This window comes from Atheta coriaria, unplaced genomic scaffold (genome assembly GCF_025399875.1).
Source record: "Atheta coriaria isolate IRGN ID8LTWV9N9 unplaced genomic scaffold, Caltech_Dcor_3.1 hic_scaffold_10_pilon, whole genome shotgun sequence".
Classification (NCBI taxonomy): Eukaryota; Metazoa; Arthropoda; class Insecta; order Coleoptera; family Staphylinidae; genus Dalotia; species Dalotia coriaria.
In genome coordinates, this window is record NW_027045452.1 from 8,411,908 (window position 1) to 8,436,072 (window position 24,165).

At 36.5% G+C, this 24,165-nt stretch overlaps 3 protein-coding genes and 1 long non-coding RNA gene across 12 annotated transcripts; 2 read left to right on the plus strand and 2 right to left on the minus strand.

Moving 5' to 3' along the window:
• Window positions 1-38: 38 nt before the first annotated feature.
• LOC135800920 (pyruvate kinase-like) lies at window positions 39-4,819 on the plus strand. Of its 5 annotated transcripts, XM_065314252.1 has the most exons (8): window positions 896-1,257; window positions 2,043-2,191; window positions 2,431-2,787; window positions 2,857-3,425; window positions 3,483-3,738; window positions 3,802-4,024; window positions 4,079-4,238; window positions 4,402-4,819. In XM_065314252.1, exons 2-8 carry the CDS (start codon window positions 2,153-2,155, stop codon window positions 4,412-4,414), a joined length of 1,617 nt encoding a protein of 538 aa, XP_065170324.1. In that variant the 5' UTR covers window positions 896-1,257; window positions 2,043-2,152; the 3' UTR covers window positions 4,415-4,819. The 5 variants fall into 5 exon arrangements, with proteins under 5 accessions (XP_065170323.1, XP_065170324.1, XP_065170327.1 ...); XM_065314251.1 differs by lacking the exons at window positions 896-1,257; window positions 2,043-2,191 and adding an exon at window positions 39-433; XM_065314255.1 differs by lacking the exon at window positions 2,043-2,191.
• On the plus strand, window positions 4,681-16,453 carry LOC135800919 (pyruvate kinase-like). 2 transcript variants are annotated; one of them, XM_065314250.1, is made up of 8 exons: window positions 4,681-4,819; window positions 4,878-5,010; window positions 5,061-5,284; window positions 5,348-5,910; window positions 5,971-6,223; window positions 6,275-6,494; window positions 12,094-12,163; window positions 15,214-16,453. In XM_065314250.1, exons 1-7 carry the CDS (start codon window positions 4,790-4,792, stop codon window positions 12,132-12,134), a joined length of 1,464 nt encoding a protein of 487 aa, XP_065170322.1. In that variant the 5' UTR covers window positions 4,681-4,789; the 3' UTR covers window positions 12,135-12,163; window positions 15,214-16,453. The 2 variants fall into 2 exon arrangements, with proteins under 2 accessions (XP_065170322.1, XP_065170321.1); XM_065314249.1 differs by lacking the exons at window positions 12,094-12,163; window positions 15,214-16,453 and adding an exon at window positions 6,559-6,784.
• Window positions 6,776-8,738, minus strand: LOC135800924 (zinc finger protein 830). The gene is made up of 3 exons (XM_065314260.1): window positions 7,806-8,738; window positions 7,213-7,726; window positions 6,776-7,159 (listed from the first exon to the last, which is right to left on the minus strand). The coding sequence occupies exons 1-3, from the start codon at window positions 7,922-7,924 to the stop codon at window positions 6,845-6,847; spliced, it is 948 nt and encodes a 315-aa protein (XP_065170332.1). The 5' UTR covers window positions 7,925-8,738; the 3' UTR covers window positions 6,776-6,844.
• On the minus strand, window positions 14,129-24,155 carry LOC135800926 (uncharacterized). Of its 4 annotated transcripts, XR_010550248.1 has the most exons (6): window positions 23,695-24,155; window positions 20,382-20,419; window positions 18,254-18,600; window positions 18,069-18,111; window positions 14,921-15,007; window positions 14,129-14,866 (listed from the first exon to the last, which is right to left on the minus strand). It is a non-coding gene; the product is annotated as an uncharacterized lncRNA (long non-coding RNA). The 4 variants fall into 4 exon arrangements; XR_010550249.1 differs by having other exon boundaries at window positions 14,129-15,007; window positions 18,299-18,600; XR_010550247.1 differs by having other exon boundaries at window positions 14,129-15,007.
• Window positions 24,156-24,165: the final 10 nt, after the last annotated feature.

Below are 24,165 nucleotides of genomic sequence, written 5' to 3' on the forward strand. Positions count from 1 at the left end.
TCCCATCAATTGACATCGTGCTGTGTTGCTGCGCTACACGCTCGTGGCGCATAGCTTCGCCGTCTTATCATAAACGCTGCGACGAGATAAACGCGCAAAAAAGTGATCGGCTTTGACGCGAAATTCAACACGAGAGTGCTTGTTAATAAATAGTATTGGATGTGGTGATCCGTGATCGACACGAGTCGCAATATATCTTTAAATAGAAGTAAACACATAACAAAAACAAACATTCATGTGGCAAATCTTGTTAAAACTACACACATAGTTTAATTTGTGATATAAAGTAGTGTTCAGCACTTGTGTCGTGTTTCAGTTAATGTAATAATCGTGCGGGCGACAGATCAATAAGTAATTAAATTATATTTGTGTGGAATTGTAAGGAAAGATCAAGATGAAAGCCATTGATAGGAATCTCTCAAAACACTTCCAGGTAATTCTTTTCTTTAATTTTAGTAGAAATATATTGGTAGGGTTTAAGAAAAGGTACAATAGTGTTTTATTCAAAAATTAACATTTTTTGTTTGTTTTTGGTGTAAAATTCATGTTTGTAATTAATTTTCAACATTTTATATAATATTATATCAATTGAACCTAAAATGTACAAAAATGTAATAGGACTGTATTTTTGGTAATTATTATCCAAAATATTGACATTTTTTGTTTGTTTTTGCTGAAAATCATCAAAAAAATTGACATTTTTGTATTATTATGGAAGATTTTTGCCTATTTTCGCTATAATTCATGTTTAATTGATAATCAACAGTATGTAAACACTCAAAGATCACTATCAGACCGTGTTATCTCATGTAATCACCACGTGAACCCTTTTTTCCACGCATTTTTACCTAAAACCGAACATTTTATAAATTATTACGTGCATCAGAAGCAATCAGTCAGCTGCCGACTGATCTAAGCTAGAGTTTCACAGTTACGTTGAGTTATAATTTCGATTCAAGTTTCCACAACGTGGATATCACGTGTTCGCCTAGGTAGTTAATTCAACTAGTTGAATAGAGCGCGCAATAAAAAAAAAACTCCAACGAGTGTGGTAGTACGAATTCAACGTCGACATTAACTTCACCTCCAAACGTACTAGCATTGTCCTCGACACCGCTCCAACTCTATCGGAACTGTGTGCTGTGCTACGCCCGACTAGAAAATCCACGTATCTACGAGTGCAACAAACATTCCACACTATTTTCTACGATTTTTCACATTACCATCCATTAACAACATTATCCACACGCGATAAAGGTGAGGGAGTTTTATTATGTGGACCATTTCGAAGTGAATTCGCGCATTTTCGCACGTTTTCCGATAGTAATATTAATATAAAAGGACAAGTAAACATAACCTTAGCATCCTAAATATGTAGTTCATGTCGCACACAGCTAGTTAATGTTTTAAATAAACACAATGATATCTATCGCTGTGATATTATTATATTACGATTATTACAAATATTAGTTGTGTTTGTTTGTACATCTAATTGCTATAATTAGAAGTATTTACAACGTACGTGGGAGACAATTACAAACAAGTGATAATACACACCGGCGATGTGGTGATTTGCTCACAATTATTTCACCTGCAAGTAAATACATGTCTCGAGTTGCTAAAACTTTCCATGCTTTTCAGTTTAGTTGTGCGCTGTGTATCAATATGAACACATCGTGATTTTTTTTCGAAACTAAATAATTGTTTAGCAACGTTGTATTATTATTATTAATTGAAGCTGTCAAAGCGTATTGTGTGATATCTTAACAATGGATAGTTATTATTTCCAGAAATTTGTAAGTTGTCAATAGATGCGTTTGATCAGTACAAGTCAAAGAGAAAAATAAGAAAATAATAATGGAGGGCGAATATTTTAGCAAATTTGTAAGTGATTTCGTAGAGATTTGATTCATATTGATCACAGATTACACATTGACAAATTGTCACATCTTCCTCGCGTCATGTAAACATTGTTTTTTGTGATGGTGTTAGAAAATTTTTGTGTAATTCAAAACGATTAAAATTGCGATGCCTGTATGCAGTGGGCACGCTGGTGGCCGGTGGCCTCTTGGGACGGAGGCTAGTGTTACGAGGCTCCACAACGAACGGATTGCTGCTCAGCAGACAATATCTAGCATTACAGACAGGGAAAATGGTTTGGACGACGACGTTAGATATACTGCCAAAGCCGGTCTGTTTATAACCAAGTGTTGGAACTTTTTCGTAAAAGTTTTGCGTTGCGTTTGATTTATGCCTGGTTTTTATTATAATTTCGATTTTTAGCGTGTTACATATAATATTTTATAATTTTTTGATGTTGATTATGTTCTTTGCTTGTTTTTGTATAATATTTGTGTTTTTATTTAATTTATTAATGATTTTTGAGTGTTTTGTGCGTTTTTTTAACTTTTGGCGATTTTTTTATTCAAGATGGCGAACCCAAGTGTTCCGCCAATGCAGATGCAGGCCCTGAACACAGCATCGCACCTGGAGCACATGTGCATGCTGGATATCAGCTCCCAGGCATCTTTCGTACGCCAATCTGGAATTATCTGCACAATTGGGCCGGCGTCCCGTGATGTGGAGACTCTGGAAAGAATGATGGCGATTGGTATGAATGTTGCTCGCCTTAACTTTTCGCATGGTACCCATGAATACCATGCAGCGACTATTGCCAATATTCGTATTGCTGTTGAGAACTACAGCAAGAGTATTGGTATGTCGTATCCGCTCGCCATTGCTCTTGATACCAAAGGTCCTGAAATCCGAACAGGGTTATTGGAAGGTGTAAGTGTTTTTAATATAATTAGTTATTTATTTGTTTTTTTTTTTACTGACGATAATTGTAATTTATAGGGTGGAAGCGCAGAAGTTGAGTTAAAAAAAGGTGAGAAGCTGAAACTGACCACCGATCGTGCCTATATGGAAAAGGGTAACGGCCAAATCATCTACGTTGATTACGATAACATTATCAAAGTGGTCCAGCCCGGTAATCGTATCTACGTTGATGATGGCCTACTCTCCTTGATGGTTACCGCTGTGCAAGGCCCCACTGTGGTGTGTGAAGTAGAAAATGGTGGTATGTTGGGAAGCAAAAAAGGTGTTAACCTTCCGGGTATCCCTGTTGACCTTCCGGGAGTGTCCGAGAAAGACCGCACTGATTTGGTGTTCGGCGTTGAGCAAGGCGTTGATATTGTCTTTGCGTCCTTTATTCGAGATGGTTCAGCGCTCAAGGAAATCCGCGCAATTTTGGGCGAGAAGGGTAAAGATATCATGATCATCTCGAAGATTGAGAATCAACAGGGTATCGACAATCTGGATCAAATCATCAAGGCTTCCGATGGTATTATGGTCGCCAGAGGCGATTTAGGTATTGAGATTCCAACCGAGAAAGTGTTCCTGGCACAAAAGTGCATGATTGCAAAGTATGTATTTGTATAAATAGTTTATATAAATTTTATTTAATTGTTTGTGGGTTTTAGGTGTAACAAAGCAGGAAAACCTGTGATTTGCGCCACGCAGATGCTGGAATCTATGATTAAGAAACCGCGTCCCACTCGTGCTGAAAGTTCTGATGTAGCGAACGCCATCTTGGATGGCGCTGATTGCGTTATGTTGTCGGGAGAAACTGCCAAGGGCGATTTTCCGCTCGAATGTGTCGCCACCATGGCGAGTATCTGCAGGGAAGCTGAAGCTGCCATCTGGCAGTATCGTCTGTTCAGCGAACTGGTCACAAATGTAAGCTATATAAAGTTAACAATCATCCGCCATTTTAAATATTTAATTTTTAACGTATTTTAGGTGGAAGCACCAATTGAAGTGGCACAAACAGTCGCGATCGCCGCTGTTGAGGCGTCAGCGAAGTGTCTTGCCGCTGCTATTATCGTCATCACCACCTCCGGTCGCTCCGCATACTTGGTTTCGAAATACCGGCCACGTTGTCCTATCATTGCCGTGACCCGTAGGGCACAAACCGCTCGTCAGGCGCATTTGTACCGTGCCGTTTTGCCTCTTATTTACACTGGTAATAATATTTAGAAATATATTTTTTAACTTTTCTAATTATGATTATGTTTAGCCGAATCTAAACAGCAAGATTGGCTGAAAGACGTTGACGATCGCGTTGAATACGGCATTCTTCACGGCAAGCAGAGGGGTTTCATCAATCCAGGAGACCCGGTTATTATCATTACTGGCTGGCAGATGGGATCAGGATTCACCAACACCATGCGCATTGTGTACGTAACGCGTGGTAACACCACCAGTACCGGCTGATTCGAACCTCCTGCAATCCAAGAATCCCATTTCCTACTGTTTGTCCCAATGAAACCTATTAAAGAAATGATTTTATGACTGCATTCATGTGATTCTGTGTTGTTTATTGGTATTTTTGTGTTGCAGTCATGTCAAATGAGGCATCCACAGCGGATAACATCGACAGGGTCGTATTTCTAGTTTTAATTTAAAATTCATTTTAAATTTTATCTTATCAAGTCTACTTGAAAACATAGTTTTATGTTGCTTTAATATTGATTTAATCATAAGTGAATGACATCATACAGGCTTCAGGATGATTTAATTTTAAATTAATAAAAAAATAATGAAAATGTTTGTTTATAAAAGTTAATTTTAATTGTACATTAACAAATCATGTACATTTGATTATATTTTCATTCAAAATCATCAATTTCATAACAAAAGACAAACAAAAACAATATTTGTATTATATTACAAAACTGTCATTAGTTAATGTAATTTATACAAGTGACACTTGAAAGAAGTTGTAAAAATGGTTGATGCACCGTTTTTCTATGAGAAAGTACGTGTATATTTCAGTGGTACGTCTGCCATTTTGTAAAAACTGATTTCATTTACAGTTGGTCAAACCTGGTGTAATTCCAAGACAGGGCCATGCGCAGCGTAAAAAGGACGAATTAAATCACAACGCCGCGCTGCAGACGGGTTCGCGACCAGTTGGATATCGTAAAATTGGAATCTGGTGCGATATTGGTATGATTTGCAAATGGCGGTCGGCAAAAATTGCATTATCATTGTTACAGGACCTGCAAGTAAAGATGTCGCGACGCTTGAGAAGCTCATTGCAAACGGAATAAACGTTGCCTGTGTGCCGTTGTCGTGCTGGTCATCCAACACATATCCGGAAATCATTCGTAATATTCGCGAAGCGGAAGTTAACGAAAATTTCAAAGCGGGCGTGCCTACGTTTATAGCAATTGCGATGGAAACTCTTGGACCTGTAATACGCATAGGTGTTCTTGAGGGGGTAAATTAATTTATTAAACAGAAATTCATTGTAAATAACAATTAAAAAAATATATATTGTTAGAATATGGATTGTCCGGTGAAGAAAGGTGATATTCTAAGATTAACCACGGATAAAGCGTATCTAGAAAAAGGTAACAGCGGCACAGTCTATATAAATTACGAAGATATTTTGAAAATCGTCCAATCGGATGACAGAATATTCGTCAGTGACGGCACAATCTCGCTGATTGTTAGCGAAATTCACGGCTCTAATATCATAACAATAATTGAATGCGATGGTACATTGAAAAGTTTAACAAGCGTGTTTCTTCCGAATATTCGACCGCAGTTGCCATCGCTTTCTGATCAAGATAAAGTTAACATTTCCAATGCCATGGGTATTGGAATTCATTACATCTTAGCAGGCAGGGTACGCAATGCAGCTGATGTACAAGCTATTAGAGACTATGTAGGCACTGCCGGTGAGAAGATAAGAATAGTTGCGAGAATTGACGGTTACCAAGCCATACAAAACCTTGATGAGATAATGGACGTGTCCGATGTTATATTAATCAATCGCTTTTATCTTGGTGTGGAAATCCCACATGAGAAAGTGTTTATTGCGCAAAAAAGCATTATAGCAAGGTGTGTGTTTTTTAAATTCTAAATTCATGCCATTTTGTTATAAATTATTGTTTTATTTAGATGTAATGCAAGAGGGATGCCAGTAATAGTGGCTAAACATTTCGTCGACTCAATGATGTATAGATCACGGCCTAAACGAGCTGAAACTGTTGATATTGCTAACGCTGTCATGGATGGCGCCGATGGAATTCACATCAGCGAAACAGTTTCGGGAAGTTACCCAGTTGAGTGTATTAGTTTTACAGCTGCTACTTGCATTGAAGCCGAAGCGGCAGACAATCAATGGCGGCGTTTCCGTGAACTTGTATCAAAGGTAAATAAATTAGTATTTACCTATGTATGATTTAAGAAAATAATTTATTAGATCGAACGTGGGACATTGCAAGAAACTCTTGCGTTATGCGCGGTACAGACTGCGTATAAAGTGGAGGCGGCCGCCATTATTACCCTTGCTGTTACTGGGACGATGGTGAGACAAGTAGCAAGTTTCAAACCGAATGTTCCAATCATCGCCATCATGAAAGATGAGTTCCTGGCGAGACAATTAAACAGCTGCAGAGCTGTTTTCCCGATTCAATATACAGGTTAGTAATAGTCTCAATGTATGCTTTTAAAATAGGTTTTCTACATGATGCATGATTTTAATAGATACAAACGATAATTACACCCCAGAAGATAACTGGCGGAAATTCATCGAACTGCGATTGGAATATGGGGCTTTGCATGGGAAAATCCTGGGTTTTATTCGTAGTGGTGATCCAATTGTTTTACTGCATGGTTCCTCTCCAATAGCAGGTTTAACAGATGTAATGCGTGTCACCTATGCGTCCGATATTGTTAGACCTATTGCTTACTAATACAACTGTTTTTATTTATAATTTCTTTAATTTTAACTTCTTTACATACATTATAAAAATATCCTAAATAGTGTAAATTATGCACGTTTAGACCTCCAGTCAAGAAACTCATCTATGTCAATATCGTCACTGCTACTGTCTTCATCTTCTTCTTTCACATTCATGTGAATATCGCTAACTTGTTGAATGATTTCAATCTTTTTCTTTTCTAAGTTTACAACCCGGGACCAGTTTTTCATTTGTTCCTCGATTTCATCAATTTGTCTTTCAGTTGTGGCTTCTTCTTGGTCTTCAGCAATAATGGCTGCAGATGCATGATCTGCATCTTTGATTTCTTTCTGGAATCGCTCCCATTCTTCTTCTATGGGATCTTTAAATTCAATATTTCTTGCCTAAAAATATTAATTCTATTTATTTTGTATTTTGTTTTAATGTAAGTGAATACCTTTGCATCTAGTTTAGGATCATCAAAGAAACCTTCAGGTATTTGCTCTGTAGGAACTTCATCGACATCCATTTCCTCTATATTTTGTGTATTATTTGTATTTTGTTTGTATTTCTTTGCTTTTTTAGTACTTGAGGGTCCAGAATCAAAGAAATCTTCTGGTAGTTCTTCTCCATCTGGATGTGTGTTTGTTCTTTCATTACCTGGATGCAGATTTTTGTGTTTTTCTTCTATTTTCTGATCATTTTCTATGACTGTAATGTTGCTGGGTGCTATTACTCGTGTAATATTTCCAGTATTTTTTAGAATTCCCTTAACTTTCTTATTGTTTACTTCTGGTGTGGGTGATAATGCTCTTTTTGCTGTTGTGAAGTTGTTGGTTTTTTCCTTGAGAGCCTTTGCCTGCTCCACATTTTGTTTGTGTTGTTTTGCATTGAGGTGAATCTTCCAGACAGCATCAGATCTGACTATGGATTGGCACAGGATGCACATGAGCTGACCAGTTTCATTATATGTAATGTAATATTAAGGAAAACTTTCATATTTAATATAGAAAATTGGAATAAAATATTATGTTCTGTTTAAAAGGATATTTTGCAAGTGGTGAGTTGATTTTTGATGTTTGCTGACCCTTGGATTTGTGCTCATGCATTAGCTTTCTTAATTCGGCTTGTGGCAGCTTGCGTTTAGCATTTTTGAAAGTCGCGGACATGGTTTTCTGTTGTTTTTCTGATGATCCTGTGTTGGTTTGATTCTTCGAAGACGATAGACGAATTTGTTTGAAGTTAAATAAATATAGTTAACCTCCACTAGTAGTAAGTGGATAGTGGATAGATGGCGCTAGCATTAACTTATTTGAATTAAATTGAGTTTCGCCTTCGCCTAGCATGTGCGGTTTGTGTCGCGTAGTTGTGCGATGCGCACGTGTTTTGTTCGCCAATCGACCTTTGTTTCTACATTTCGCGTTGCTCGAGGTTTTAAATCGGTAGTAGCATAAGAATCAGTTAACCATCGACAGTTTTTATTAATAACTTTGTATCGTACGGCCATTGATATCGTCGAAAGGGTGGATCGGATTGTAATTTGTATTTTTATTTCTCTTTCTTTTTTATTGTGGAGACGTAGTCTCCGATTGTTATTACATTTTATGGTATACGTTCTATGTGTTTCTATCCGATTCTTTTTTTAAGTTGATAAATATTTTCAATGGTTAGATAGCGCTACGATGTACGGTTTTGCATTAAATATTGCTTGTTGGTGGTAGTGAGTGCACACCGTGTCCGTGTAGATCACGCGATTTCGCTCAAGAGATAAGTTTGTTTACCTGCAGGTATCGAATCTTTATTTCGTGGAATCAAAACACACCGTTGCTGTTTATGATATTAGCATCGTAAATTGCAAATATTATTCAATTCTTTCATGAATATAACTAACAATTTTATATTAATTCTAATACATTTTTATTATCAGCAGATGATTACAGACTAATGTGTTACCTGGTAAACGAGAAACGATGCATGTTCAAATTAAATATCACTTAATTATTTAATGTAAAATCTGTCAATATGTCAGCATAAGAAATCAGAATTACGCAAATCGAATTTTAATTTTTTATTACCTTTACTAATCTAAATTTCGAAACTACTGTATCATTGGTAATAACATGGACTAAAAATTGTAAAATAAACTTTTATTGTTTATTTCTATATTTATCAGCAAGCGTGAAACTTCGACGCAAGAATTGTGTTTGTTTGAACACAATGTACACTTTCTTATCGCATTGCCGTGTGTCGTCGTTGCCAGCACCTCACGCCGCATATTGCTGCATCTTAGTATAGTTTTGATCCCAGGTAAACTGCCAAATGCAATTCGCGCACAAGGTCGCGTGTGATCGACGCGCCGGCTTTGCGCACCTCTTGTTTTCTTATCATAAACTGCCTCGTCGTTGCTTATGCAGCTTGCGGCCAGTTTTGTGCCGGTCGCTGGTTAATCCAGACGTATTATGCGCGACTCGTATTGTTTATCCGGACTTCTACTTTCCAATTCGAATTATATTCGATCATCAATTGACTTTTTAATTTTAATTTGACTTTAGTAACTTTAGTACTGTAATTTATTATTTGCGCGTAAGTGTATCGCGGCTATGTTGTTTACCTGTTGTGAAGTGCAGTCGGCCATCTTCCAATTGGTAAGAATTGCTATTTATTTTATTCTGCACAGTGGCGGATTACGGCCTAGGCGCACTAGGCGCGCGCCTAGGGCCCCGGCTGCCTGGTGGGCCCCGGTTGCCTGAGGGGCCCCTGGCACTTATATGTCCCATATAGACATAGTGCGCCTTTATGAATAGCGTATTGGTTTTCACTTGGCGCCCAAAACGGCATTTCACACGTGTCCGCAAAGCAACCGTCACGGATATATAGCTGACTTAAAACTTTTTATCTCCGATTTTATTTCTTTATGACAAACTGTTTAAAATAAACTTTTGATGTTTTCTGCCACGAATTTTTGTGACCTTTTCTTGAATATTGCATTAGAAAGTTGTAGCTATAATGCGAGTAGTAGGTATATTGCCAATTTTTTAAAATTTCGAACATCTGTGGAGGAGATGAGTTGAGGAATATTCCATTGAGGTTGTAAAATAGCGGGTAACTCTCTTTTTTGGAATATTAATTATTTCGTCTTTCTATCATTTTTTCACATCATTTTTTTATGGCTTAGATATCACAAACTGTAGGGGCCAATCTTATGATAACGCTGCTAACATGTCTGGCAAGTACAGTGGATTACAGGCACGCATAAATCAACATTCCAAATCAGCTGAATTCATACCATGTGAAAGTCATTCTTTAAATTTGGCTGGGAATACTGCAGCGGAATCTTGTTCTGGAGCATTACAGTATTTTATGTTTATGCAAAATATATATATTTTCTTTGCTGCATCAACAAGACGGTGGAATATTTTAACTGAATGCATGAAAGATAAGAATTCTAAAAGTATCAAGAGAATAATTGATACACGATGGTCCGCAAGAGCTGACGCTGTTTTAGCCCTAAGACTTAATTATCATGACATTTACCAATCCTTGATAAAGGTAACCACAGATTCCAATGAACCAATTTCAAAATTAGAAGCAAAAAAATTATCAAAAGAGTTCAATCAATTTGAGACGGCACTGTTAACAATTTTCTGGAACAAACTCCTACAGAGAATCGAAATTACCAGCAAATACTTACAGGAACCAAAGACAAATTAATAGTGTTAGTTTATTAAAATCATTAAACGAATTTATAACAGAGGTCAGAAATAATTTTGAAACTGTTGAAGAGGAGGCTAAATCTCTAACAGCTCATCATTCTTATAAAGAGATGAGACAAAGAAAACGCAAATATCCATATGATGAAACGAACAAAAATGATACAGCATTTTCGTCAAGAAATTTTTTTATTGTCAACATTTTTTATATTGTATGTGATGTATTAACATCAGAAATTACTCGAAGGGGCTATATCAATGTTCTTAACGATTTTAAAATTTTCTTTGATTTAAAATTAAGCCGTGTTGAGACTAATAATTGTGTAGAGCGATTATTGTCTAAGTATGAAAAAGATATTGAGCCAGAATATTTCACTGATGAGTTAACTCATTTTCTAAAATACATACAAGAAGAAAATATTAGAGATCCATATGAAATGTATGCAACATTAAGTAATGGTCTAAAATCAACTTTTTCAAATATACACACAATACTGCAAATTTTTTTGATCTTGCCCGTTTCTAATGCAAGTGGAGAAAGGACATTTTCAGTTTTAAAACGAGTCAAAAACTATCTGCGCAATAGTCTTTCACAAGAGCACTTAAATGACTTCGCATTAATGTTCATAGAAAATGATATTTTTAAAAAACTAGAGTACGACAAAATTATTGAAATCTTTGCCCAAGAGAAGGCAAGAAAAGTAAATTTCTAATTTGTATTTAATTACGATTACCATTTTTGAGCACACGTACGATGAACTCGAGAACCAAGATAGCATTGAAAACGATAATCCCATCGCGGATAGTATGGCAGAAAATTTTACCTGTGATATTTTGATCGGTCCTGAAAACAATTAACGCACAACACCTGGTCCATCGCGAAGAGCGAATCGGAAGATAATCCATTAAATTTTGGAATAGTGCGTGTGCGATAAAAAAAAAAACGCGCCACGTACTCTACCTCAAGGTGGTGTGGAAATGAGTTTTTGGCACAAACGAATGTTGAAGTAGACTTTGGGGCGCCCGTACGCTAAAACTATTAATTTTACTGGGCTAATAACCGTTTTTGAAAATTTTCGGATTTAGGGGCCCCAAACTTGATTTGCGCCTAGGGCCCCACTGAAGCATAATCCGCCACTGATTCTGCATTCGCGTAAATAACATTGACTTCATTTAAAGTTAGAATGATAAATGTAATTGATTTAGTTTTCCATTTTAAGCGTCTGTCAGTATCCGATGTAACGTCGCGTTCGCCGTGCATGTGTTTGCCTTTCAGGCGCATCATGGTCGCCGCCGGTATCGCGGCTCTGTTGCAAACAATACGGTCTTAAAACCTAATTAATACAGTAAATTCATATGAACGTTTGCATCTTTTATTAAATACAATTTAAAATCTAAGCCTTCCTAACTTATGCCGATATTGCCAGCTAGCATTGTGTTCAATCTTGTGACTATTGACCCTTATCGGTGTTTATTTACAACTAGTGTGTTCTTATCTCGTTCGCCGTGTGGAATGCACCGTGCACACACATTTCGACAACAAACATCGGGTTTTGATGCACGAATTGATAACATTCTTTTATTTTGCATTTATATAACATGTTTTAACTTTTATTCATTTATTATAGTAATTGAAGAAATACCAGTGAGGGCCAGTGACGTTCCATGAGTTACAATACACAGGGTGAGAGTTTATGGGTGAGATTATAATTAAATTCTTCATTTCATGGGCATAGTTCAGTTTCGCGTCATTGTAATTGTCATTCCGGTTTGAATTAATATAAATTTAATACATTGCCCGCCTGTGAAATGCTTATTTTTACCGATGTTTAATGTTTACACTGGAATGCCCCTGATATGCGAATTTATTGACATTTCTTTTCGGTTTGCTCCCCCGACTGAGGTGAGATGCTAGGCCGGTTGGTGCATGAAAATAAAACAGATAAAAATATATTTATTCCGTACAATACAACTTACACACGAGAATTGTTTGACTTCTATTTATTAATCGGTGTTAGTATTTCTATTCTTTTGATTAAATATTTCATTGAATTATTTTGATTTGTTTTATTTGATCGGGAATTTCCCTTCAGAACAGTTCAACCATTTTCCAAATTTCGAGTTTTGTAGTGTCGATTCATGCGAACAATTCTGGTTTTAATGCAAATCAATTCTCTGATATGTTTCCCTTCAGAACAGTTCAACCATTTTCCAAATTTCGAGTTTTGTAGTGTCGATTCATGCGAACAATTCTGGTTTTAATGCAAATCAATTCTCTGATATGTTTCCTACTTGGCTTCACTATTTGTTCTACGATTCTCAATCTCAGGATTTGCACTCCTTGTAAGTCTCATCATATTTTTGTATACTTAGTATATGTACAGTATGTATGTATGTTTGATACTTCTGATTGTCAGTATTAGGTATATTTTTGTATATTTCCGTTTGTATGCGAACTCTGCGACCTAGCAACTTCAGCGGGGCGTCAAAAAAAGCAGAATTAAAATCTCCGCCAGGTGGTATTTGTTAGCGGTAGAAGTGACTCGATTCAGGGCACCTTACGAGGCTAGCGGTCAAAGTGACTCGTGTTCAGGGCACCGTAGGAACGCGCGAAAATTTGAATAAAAGGGTGATTTTTGTCACTCCTTGCGCTAGGAATTGTAGTTTTTTTATTATAACACGCGATCGCGGTGTCTAAATTAGTTCGAAATAATTTTCCCAGATGCGGAATTTAATTCTTAATTGCCATGTATCGAAATTTATTGCGAGAAAATTCCGTAACACGAGTTATAATGATAGTTGTGTGTATACGCATATACGCAATAGTACTCGTTGCGCTAGGAATTGTAGTTTGTTTTTATTATAACACGCGAACGCGGTCTTAAACTAAGGTCGGAATAATTTTCCCAGATGCGGAATTTAATTCTTTATATCCCTGTATCAAACTTTATTGCGAGAAAATTCCGTAACGCCGGTTATAATGATAGTTGTGTGTATACGCATATACGCAATAGTACTCGTTGCGCTAGGAATTGTAGTTTATTTGTTATAACACGCGAACGCGGTGTCAAAATTAGTTCGGATTAATTTTTCCAAATGCAGAATTTAATTTTGCATCTCCCGGTATAAGAATGTTTGGCCAGAAAATTCCGTAACGCGAGTTATAATGAAAGTTGTGTTTGCGCCGTAGTACTCGTTGCGCTAGAAATTGTAGTTTTTTTGTTATAACTTGCGAACGCGGTTTCAAATTTAGTTCGGAATAATTTCCATGGTTTTTTCGTGTTTGCTCGCGATCTAGGCGTCGCACTAACTTCAGCGTGGCGTCAAAAGATGCGGAATTAAATTTTCCGTCGGGTGGTAATAGATTGTTGCCGGAATTCCCCTTGGAACCCGCGAAAATTTTCATAAAATTGAAATTTTTCATGGTTTTTTCGTGTTTGCTTGCGATCTAGGCGTCGCACTAACTTCAGCGTGGCGTCAAAAGATGCGGAATTAAATTTTCCGTCGGGAGGGAATAGTTTGTTGCCGGAATTTCCCCTGTAACCCGCAAAAATTTGCATAAAATTGTAATTTTCCATGGTTTTTTCGTGTTTGCTCGCGATCTAGACGTCGCACTAACTTCAGCGTGGCGTCAAAAGATGCGGAATTAAATTTTCCGTCGGGTGGTAATAGTTTGTTGCCGGAATTCCCCCTGTAACCCGCGAAAGTTTGCATAAAATTGTAATTTTTCATGGTTTTTTCGTGTTTGCTTGCGATCTAGGCGTCGCACTAATTTCAGCGTGGCGTCAAAAGATGCGGAATTAAATTTTCCGTCGGGTGGTAATAGTTTGTTACCGGAATTTCCACTGTAACCCGCGAAAATTTGCATAAAATTGTAATTTTCTATGGTTTTTTCGTGTTTGCTCGTGATCTAGGTATCGCACTAGCCTCAGCGTTGCGTCAAAAGATGCGGAATTAAATTTTCCGTCGGGAGGAAATAGTTTGTTGCCGAAATTTCCCCTGTAACCCGCAAAAATTTGCATAATATTGTAATTTTCCATGGTTTTTTCGTGTTTGCTCGCGATCTAGGCGTCGCACTAACTTCAGCGTGGCGTCAAAAGATGCGGAATTAAATTTTCCGTCGGGTGGTAATAGTTTGTTGCCGGAATTCCACCTGTAACCCGCGAAAATTTGCATAATATTGTAATTTTCCATGGTTTTTTCGTGTTTGCTCGCGATCTAGGCGTCACACTAACTTCAGCGTGGCGTCAAAAGATGCGGAATTAAATTCTCCGTCGGGTGGTATATGTTGGTTGGAGGAACTGCCCTTGTAACTCGCGAAAATTTGCATAAAAATGTACCGCTACCCTCGTACGGTGCCCTGAATACGAGTCACTTCTACCGCTACCCTCGTACGGTGCCCTAAATACGAGTCATAAAATTGTAATTTTTCATGGTTTTTTCGTGTTTACTCACGATCTAGGCGTCTCACTAACTTCATCGAAGCGGAATTAAATTCTTCGTCGGGTGGTATTAGTTTGTTGCAGGAACTCCCCCTGTAACCTGTAACAGGTTATTTTTTATAGAACAAGATTATAATCGTCGATAGAAAGGATAAACCTTACGGGTTTCACTGAAACTTTTACTACTCTGCGACATGTTTCGCCACACTGTGGCATCATCAGGCAGATGAATATTAAGATTATAAAATATATTAACTGCGTGAAGTAAAAGTTTAAAAGTAGTTGTTTTTTCATTTTTTTTTCCAGATTTGTCAATTGCCATTATCTTCTAAGCTGTTTTTAAAAAAAGAATGCATTTAATTCTTGATTTTAGAATACATTATATATACGAATAAAAAATTGTAATAAATTGTTCATAGTTTTCACTCTTGACTCCATCACTCAATCGGTGTTTGTGTACAAACAACTTGTTTTTATCACATTGCAGTGCGTCCGATGTGTTCAGCAGTGTTTGTTCGTTCCACTTCTTACTTAGTCGATCGTGCGCTGCCGCGTGGTGAGCGCGTGTCTAGATGCGGGACGGTTTTCGTGGCGACTTATCGCGTTTCTTGTAATTCTAAATCGGTAGTTGAATTAGAATTGGTCAGCAAAGATAGAATTTAGAATTAACAAACGAATGCTGAGTGTCGTTAATGAGTTATCGCGCGTGGAACCCGTGACTTTAATAATGTACGCACGTGTTTGCTGTCGGCCGTCGGTTGCCTTCCGTCGGCTAAAAATTCCTGGTGGACTTGTTTTGTGTATTCATTTAATTATTTATTTGAATAAACATCGTTTGTGCTTCTGGTGGATTATTTCAATAGCGAAGGAGTGAGAAAATGTGGTACGTAAATACTATATTTTATGAACATTTGACGAATTAAACAGTAAATGTAAATTCATCAGCTGATAATGAAAAGCGATTAGTCACATAATTAAACACTCTAAAAATAAGTAACAATAGCTGTCACATTAGATCCCGTTTTTTGTGCTTTTATTCCTTATTCTGTCTGTAAATGGCTTGACATGTTTGCTAATTTGAGTTTAAGAGATCTTAGTTCAGTATTGCTGTAAAAGGTGTATAATAATTTGTGATTGGATTATTTATTATGTTGCTAGCCCCGCACCTATCACTTCTCCTCCAGAAGGAAACAGGTTATAAAACTTGCACTTTTGAAGTTTTTTTGTATCACCTTATATAAAAAAAATTCCTAATGGTCAGTAAAAAATTAATTTTTTTTATTGTTTTGATGCGATTTTTTTTTAAATTATAGATATTCTTTTGGTAACACCCTGTATATAATTTTCCAGGGATGTAACGCGAAAACAGTGCGCAATTTGCTATTTTCTAGTGTTATATTTTGTACTTTTGCAGCCGTTAGTACAGCGCGGCTATGCAGGTCATAAACATATTTTAAAATGACGTCATGTGTTCTATAGGTATTGAAATTGCAAGTTCTGAACTAGTATTATATGTAATTTGTTAATAAAGAAATGTTAAAGGCAATGGCTGTGTGTTATGACTTGTGCACCCCATCCTTCTATCATTTCAGGTACAGGTCACAACTTGTAAAGTATTTCTCAGTGTTGTGGTCGGCTCTGGAGCGGCGACACTTAGAAATATCTTATAAGTCCTCAAGGAGTTCTCCCACTCGGGGGATGATCCCCACTATAAAAATTGTGAAGGTATCCTGTATGATTTGTGTACTCCATCTTTCATTTCAGCTACAGGTAAGAACTTGTAAGAATATTTTTAAGTGTCCCTTCTCGTGAAGCGACTTAAAAATCAGAAATATTTTTACAAGTTCTTAAAAGGATGTCCTTATAATGAGTTCCCTCTCTCTGGGGATGATCCCCCACCATAAAAATTGTTGATATGCCTGATAATTTCGGGGATGAAGCGCAGAGACATCGCAGCTGTAGGATGGGCCGGGAGCAATGGACGGACCGAAGCAGTGGGCGATCGACCAGAGCGCCGGAGGCGCTCTGGGAGATCGACCTATGACTGTCTTATAACGACACGTGCCAAAAAATTTAAAAATTCTGTCACTCCTATTCTCTTTTCTTCCTGTACTCTCTCTTCTTCTTCTTCTCTTCTTACTTCTCCTCCTATTCTCTCCTGCTGCTGCTCTCTTCTTACTTACACCTCCACCATTCTCTTCTACTTATTCTTACTGTTGCTTCGTCGTACTCTGCTTTTCAAGTTATTTCTAACATTTGAATTTTTGTGGTATGCAACCCACATTTCGTAAATTTCTTATTATTTAATAAAATTGCCTTCTACAACTGAGATTCGATCCACGAACCTCCAGCATGCTAGCATATGCACATGCCACCTGAGCCACAACGCTCACTTATCAAACTCTATTCGTTTCAGGTATTAATGTTGTTGTTTTTGTCACCTTTTTAAAAACAACAACATTTATATATCACTTATATGCATTTCAAACACAGGTAATCAAATATGATCTTTAAATCTAATTCTGAAAACGACAATAGGAACATTGATAGATAACTGCTTCAAAATATACTATTAAATTATATTTTATTCAAACTCATATAATTAAGATAGTACATATACAAATTTAATTCTGTTACATGAAATTTAAGTACATGTGTTCAACGTGACTCACGAAAGTGACTTAAGTTACAAGTTACACTTACTTGAATGTTTAATCTTCACAAACTGGTACGGATTAGATTTTACGGACTTCATTCCACACCGGAAAAAATCGAAGTATATTTTCACGTTTGAATTATTTAATAAATGTACAAAAATATATAAATCCAGTAAGAATTCTTCGTGTCGACGAGATATCCGACGGCCGACGGCAAAAACGTGCGCACAATGTAGAACTACAAAATTCTGGCTTCCACGCGCGATAATTCATTAACTGCACGCCGCATTAGTCCGTTAATTCTAAATGTTATCTTTACTGACCAATTATAATTCAACTACCGACTTAAAATCATAAGAAACGCGCAAACTAGTTACGAAGATCGACTTGTGAACAAAACACGTGTGTGCCGAACAACATTGCACGATCGACTAAACAAGAAAAAGATATAGCAGGCTACGGTAACGGAGCAGATATGAAAATGATAAGAATTTCAATACTCACAATTGACTGCGGGCACGATTGTACACGTTCAACTCCTTGACATCTAAAAAATAAACACAAATCAGATGCGCTGTGATTTGTGACTTTAATTCATATTTAATTCGCTAAATTAACTAAAACTTAATAGCACCTAAATATAAAGATAACAAAAATAAGATCTAATCTGGTAAAAATATATTACTTACTATGTAAATTTTCTCATCACAATAGTCTTCAAATTTTGTACCCACAAAGGTAATATCCGACTGATGAAAATCACAAGAAGACACTATATGTGCGCATTTATGAAAAGTACAAACACAATTAATCATAACTCAATAGTCATTAACTGCAGTCGATTGCCAATTGAATATTGCACTTTAAAAACACGCGATGTAACACTACGGAGATGCGCTAAGACTGCACAACTAACACTGCCGGAGCCAAGGAGAGATGACAATGTTGACCGTAAACAAAGTAAAGTGCGTAGCGCATGCGTAAATGATGAATTCTACCAGTAGGTGCGTACGCAACAAACGCGCAGAACGAATTCCTGTAACAAACAAAATGCCTAGATCGCGCGCAAACCCGAAAAAAAACATGAAAAATATCATTTTATGCAAATTTTCGCGGGTTACAGGGAGAGTTGCTGCAACAAACTATTACCACCCGACGGAGAATGAAATTCCGCATCTTTTGACGCCGCGCTGAAGTTGGTGAGACGCCTAGATCGCGCGCAAATCAAAAAAAAAACATAAAAAATTTCACTTCTATGCAAATTTTCGCGAATTTAATTCCGCAACTTTTGACGCCGCGCTGAATTTAGTGAGACGCTTGGATCGCGCGCAAACCCGAAAATACCATGAAAAATTACACTTTTATTCAAATTTTCGCGGGTTGCAGGTCGAATTCCTACAACAAACAAATACCACCCGACGGCGAATTTATTTTCGCATCTTTTGACGCCGCGCTGAAGCTAGTGAGATGCCTAGCTCGCGCGCAAACCCGAGAAAACCATGAAAATCTACACTTTTATGCAAATTTTTGCGAGTTACAGGGGGAGTTGCTGCAACAAACTATTACCACCCGACGGAGACTTTAATTCCGCATCTCTAGACGCCATGCTGAATTCAGTGAGCCCCCTAGATTGCGCGCAAACTCGAAAAAATACAAACATTTCACGAGAAAGGGTGACAACAATCACCCTTTCATTCAAATTTTCGCGGGTTTCTACGGTGCCCTGAACACGAGTCACTTTTATCGCTAGCCTCTCTGTGAAAAATTACACTTTTATGCAAATTTTTGCGGTTTACAGGGCGAGTTGCTGCAACAAACTATTCCCACCCGACGGAGAATTTAATTCCGCAACTTTTGACGCCGCGCTGAATTTAGTGAGACGCCTGGATCGCGCGCAAATCCGAAAAAACTATAAAAAAATTACACTTTTATGCAAATTTTTGCGAGTTACAGGGAGACTAGCTGCAATAAACTATTACCACCTAACGAAGAATTTAATTCCGCAACTTTTGACGCCGCGCTGAATTTAGTGAGACGCCTAGATCGCGCGCAAGCCCGAAAAAAACATGAAAAATAACATTTTATGCAAATTTTCGCGGGTTACAGGGAGAGTTGCTGCAACAAACTATTACCACCCGACGGAGAATGTAATTCCGCATTTTTTGACGCCATGCTGAAGTTAGTGAGACGCCTAGATCGCGCGCAAACCCGAAAGAACCATAAAAACTGACACTTTTATGCAAATTTTTGGGGGTTACAGGGAGAGTTGCTGCTACAAACTATTCCCACTCGACGGAGAATTTAATTCCGCAACTTTTGACGCCGCGCTGAATTTAGTGAGACGCCTAGATCGCGCGCAAGCACAAAAAAACCATAAAAATAACATTTTATGCAAATTTTCGCGGGTTACAGGGAGAGTTGCTGCAACAAACTATTACCACCCGACGGAGAATGTAATTCCGCATTTTTTGACGCCGTGCTGAAGTTAGTGAGACGCCTAGATCGCGAGCAAACACGAAAAAATCATAAAAAATTACACTTTTATACAAATTTTCGCGGGTTACAAGCAGAGTGGCTGCAACAAACTATTACCACCCGACGGAGAATGTAATTCCGCATCTTTTGATGCAGTGCTGAAGTTAGTGAGACGCCTAGATCGAGCGCAAACTCAAAAAAAACAATGAAAAATCACAATTATATGCATATACACGGCATGCGGCATGAGGAGATAGCAACGCCACACAAAAAAGTTGTTATACACAAACGCACTGTCCAAGGCAGAAATTAACGAAAAATATAATTTAAGAATAAACTCACTAATGCAGACGTCATCGGACTCCAAGGCACGGAAAATACTGTTAATAAAAAAAGAAAATAATAGTTAAAACAGAAATGTTGCATACGATTTAGTAATATTATGTTTACACAGAGATAGCAACCAGAAAATTGATGATTACGGAAGATTGTAAAATTCTCTATCAGATGGAAATTTGAAATAATTCAGTTCAATGAAGTGAAAGGTCGAAAAACGCGACTAAAAGTACTAAAAAGTGACATTTTTCAATTTTTGACGATTTATTTCAATCGCGAATATCTCGTAAACTAAAAGAGATACATAGGTACAAATCGCAGAGAGTATTCTACGAACTATTCTCTATAAGATAGACTAGTTAAAACAAAAATCTGATTGATGAAATTTTCATTCTTAAGAAAAAATTGCCAAGGAGGGGTGCTTGATACTTTTTTTCGACGATTTTTGATAATCAATATCTCTTAAACTAAAAGAGATAGCTACCAACGAATTGTTGATTATGAAAGATTGGAAAATTCTCTATCAGATAAAAATATAAAATAAATATATTTCCTACAGTAAAAGGTCGAAAAACGCGACTAAAAGTGCTAAAAAGTGACATTTTGCAATTTTTGCCCATTTTATTCAATCGCAAATATCTCGTAAACTAAAAGAGATAAATAAGATCTGATCGCAGCGTCTTAATCTACTGACTATTCTCTATCAGATAGGATAGTTAAAAGGGAAATTTGAGAGATGAAATTTTCATTCTTAAGAAAAAAATTGCTAAGGGGGTGCTTGATACTTTTTTAGACGATTTTCAAAAATCAATATCTCTTAAAAAAGAAGAAGAAGAAGAAGAAGAAGAATATCTCTTAAACTAAAAGCGATAGCAACCAACGAATCGCTGATTATGAAAGATTAGAAAATTCTCTATCAGATCAAAATATAAAATAATTATATTTCCTACAGAAAAAGGTCAAAAAACGCGACTAAAAGTGCTAAAAAGTGACATTTTTCAATTTTTGCCCATTTTATTCAATCGCGAATATCTCGTAAACTAAAAGAGATATTTAAGATCTGATCGCAGCGTCTTAATCTACGGACTATTCTCTATAAGATAGGCTAGTTAAAACGGAAATCTGAGAGATGAAATTTTCATTCTTAAGAAAAAATTGCCAAGGGGGGGTGCTTGATACTTTTTTTCGACGATTTTTGATAATTAATATCTCTTAAACTAAAAGAGATAGCAACCAACGAATTGCTGATTATGAAAGATTGGAAAATTCTCTATCAGATAAAAATATAAAATAATTATATTTCCTACAGTAAAAGGTCGAAAAACGCGACTAAAAGTGCTAAAAAGTGACATTTTTCAATTTTTGACCATTTTATTCAATCGCGAATATCTCGTAAACTAAAAGAGATAAATAAGATCTGATCGCAGCGTCTTAATCTACGAACTATTCTCTATAAGATAGACTAGTTAAAACGGAAATCTGAGAGATGAAATTTTAATTCTTAAGAAAAAATTGCCAAGGGGGGGTGCTTGATACTTTTTTTCGACGATTTTTGATAATTAATATCTCTTAAACTAAAAGCGATAGCAACCAACGAATTGCTGATTATGAAAGATTGGAAAATTCTCTATCAGATAAAAATATAAAATAATTATATTTCCTACAGTAAAAGGTCGAAAAACGCGACTAAAAGTGCTAAAAAGTGACATTTTGCAATTTTTGCCCATTTTATTCAATCGCGAATATCTCGTAAACTAAAAGAGATAAATAAGATCTGATCGCAGCGTCTTAATCTACTGACTATTCTCTATCAGATAGGATAGTTAAAAGGGAAATTTGAGAGATGAAATTTTCATTCTTAAGAAAAAAATTGCTAAGGGGGGGTGCTTGATACTTTTTTTAGACGATTTTCAAAAATCAATATCTCTTAAACTAAAAGAGATTGCTACCAACGAATTGTTGATTATGAAAGATTGGAAAATTCTCTATCAGATAAAAATATAAAATAAATATATTTCCTACAGTAAAAGGTCAAAAAACGCGACTAAAAGTGCTAAAAACTGACATTTTTCAATTTTTGCCCATTTTATTCAATCGCGAATATCTCGTAAACTAAAAGAGATAATTAAGATCCGATCGCAGCGTCTTAATCTACGCACTATTCTCTATAAGATAGGCTAGTTAAAGCGGGAATCTAAGAGATGAAATTTTCATTCTTAAGAAAAAATTGCCAAGGGGGTGTGCTTGATACTTTTTTTCGACGATTTTTGATAATTAATATCTCTTAAACTAAAAGCTATAGCAACCCAAAAATTGCTGATTATGAAAGATTGTAAAATTCTCTATCAGGTAAAACTTGAAAATATTTATATTTCCTACAGTAAAAGGTCGAAAAACGCGACTAAAAGTGCTAAAAAGTGACATTTTGCAATTTTTGCCCATTTTATTCAATCGCGAATATCTCGTAAACTAAAAGAGATAATTAAGATCCGATCGCAGCGTCTTAATCTACAGAATATTCTCTATAAGATAGGCTAGTTAAAGCGGAAATCTGAGAGATGAAATTTTAATTCTTAAGAAAAAATTGCCAAGGGGGGGTGCTTGATACTTATTTTCGACGATTTTTGATAATTAATATCTCTTAAACTAAAAGCAATAGCAACCAAAAAATTGCTGATTATGTAAGATTGGAAAATTCTCTATCAGGTAAAAATATAAAATAATTATATTTCCAACAGTAAAATGTCAAAAAACGCGACTAAAAGTACTAACAAGTGACATTTTTCATTTTTTGACGATTTTATTCAATCGCGAATATCTCGTAAACTAAAAGAGATACATATGTACAAATCGCAGAGACTATTCTACAAACTATTCTCGATAGGCTAGCTAAAACGAATTGATAATTTTTTTTCAATGATTGTTATAGTGAATATGTTCCAAACTAAAATAGATAGAAATCAGAGAATTGTAGATTATGAAAGAGTAAATTCTCAATTAAAGAAGATGTTAAATTAATTGAAATTTGTGGGGTAAAATGTTTAAAAACGTTTTCCACCACATGTTTTGAAAATGTCAGAAAATCTTGCACCAGAATTCGAAGAAAAAAATTAAATATCGCATAAGATTCCCAAGATATGACCCTCATACTGTGCTCTAATTCATTTCTACCGCGACCCTTGTACGGGTCCATGAATCAGCGTATTAGGTCACAGAATTTCAAATCAACTACTACTATTCACGAAATATGCAAGATGCTATAGTTCATCCCTTAAAACTTCAAGTAAAAGGGACAAGAAAATGAGTTCATATTACTTACTTGTTTACTCTAACAAACGCCGTTTCCGAAAGCATGAAGTTCACAATGAATAATATCAACTTCTTTTAGTAACAATTGAAGATAATTCTAGTACTGGTTCATCACGTTCACCACACAGAATGATTAGAACTGAATACTGTTAATGACCATTAGACGGTGATTTATTAAAGTACAATGCAAGAAACGGTATGATCCAGAAAACGCACCGACACCCGCACCACGCCACAAAACTAACAAAAAACTGAAAACGTGGACCGAAACTGCATCGAAGGCACGCGATAAGCAGCGATGCAACCACGACGAGCATTTCTGCGCAACTGACTTAAGTCGTCTCTACATAAAGTATTATGCTATATCTTATCTGGAGTGACCGTGGCTGCGCACACCGCACACGTTTGCTGATAAGCAGGGATCGTAGCCGCAGCGAGCGCAGAGAATCGTGCACAGTAAACATTAGAATAACTGGGAGCG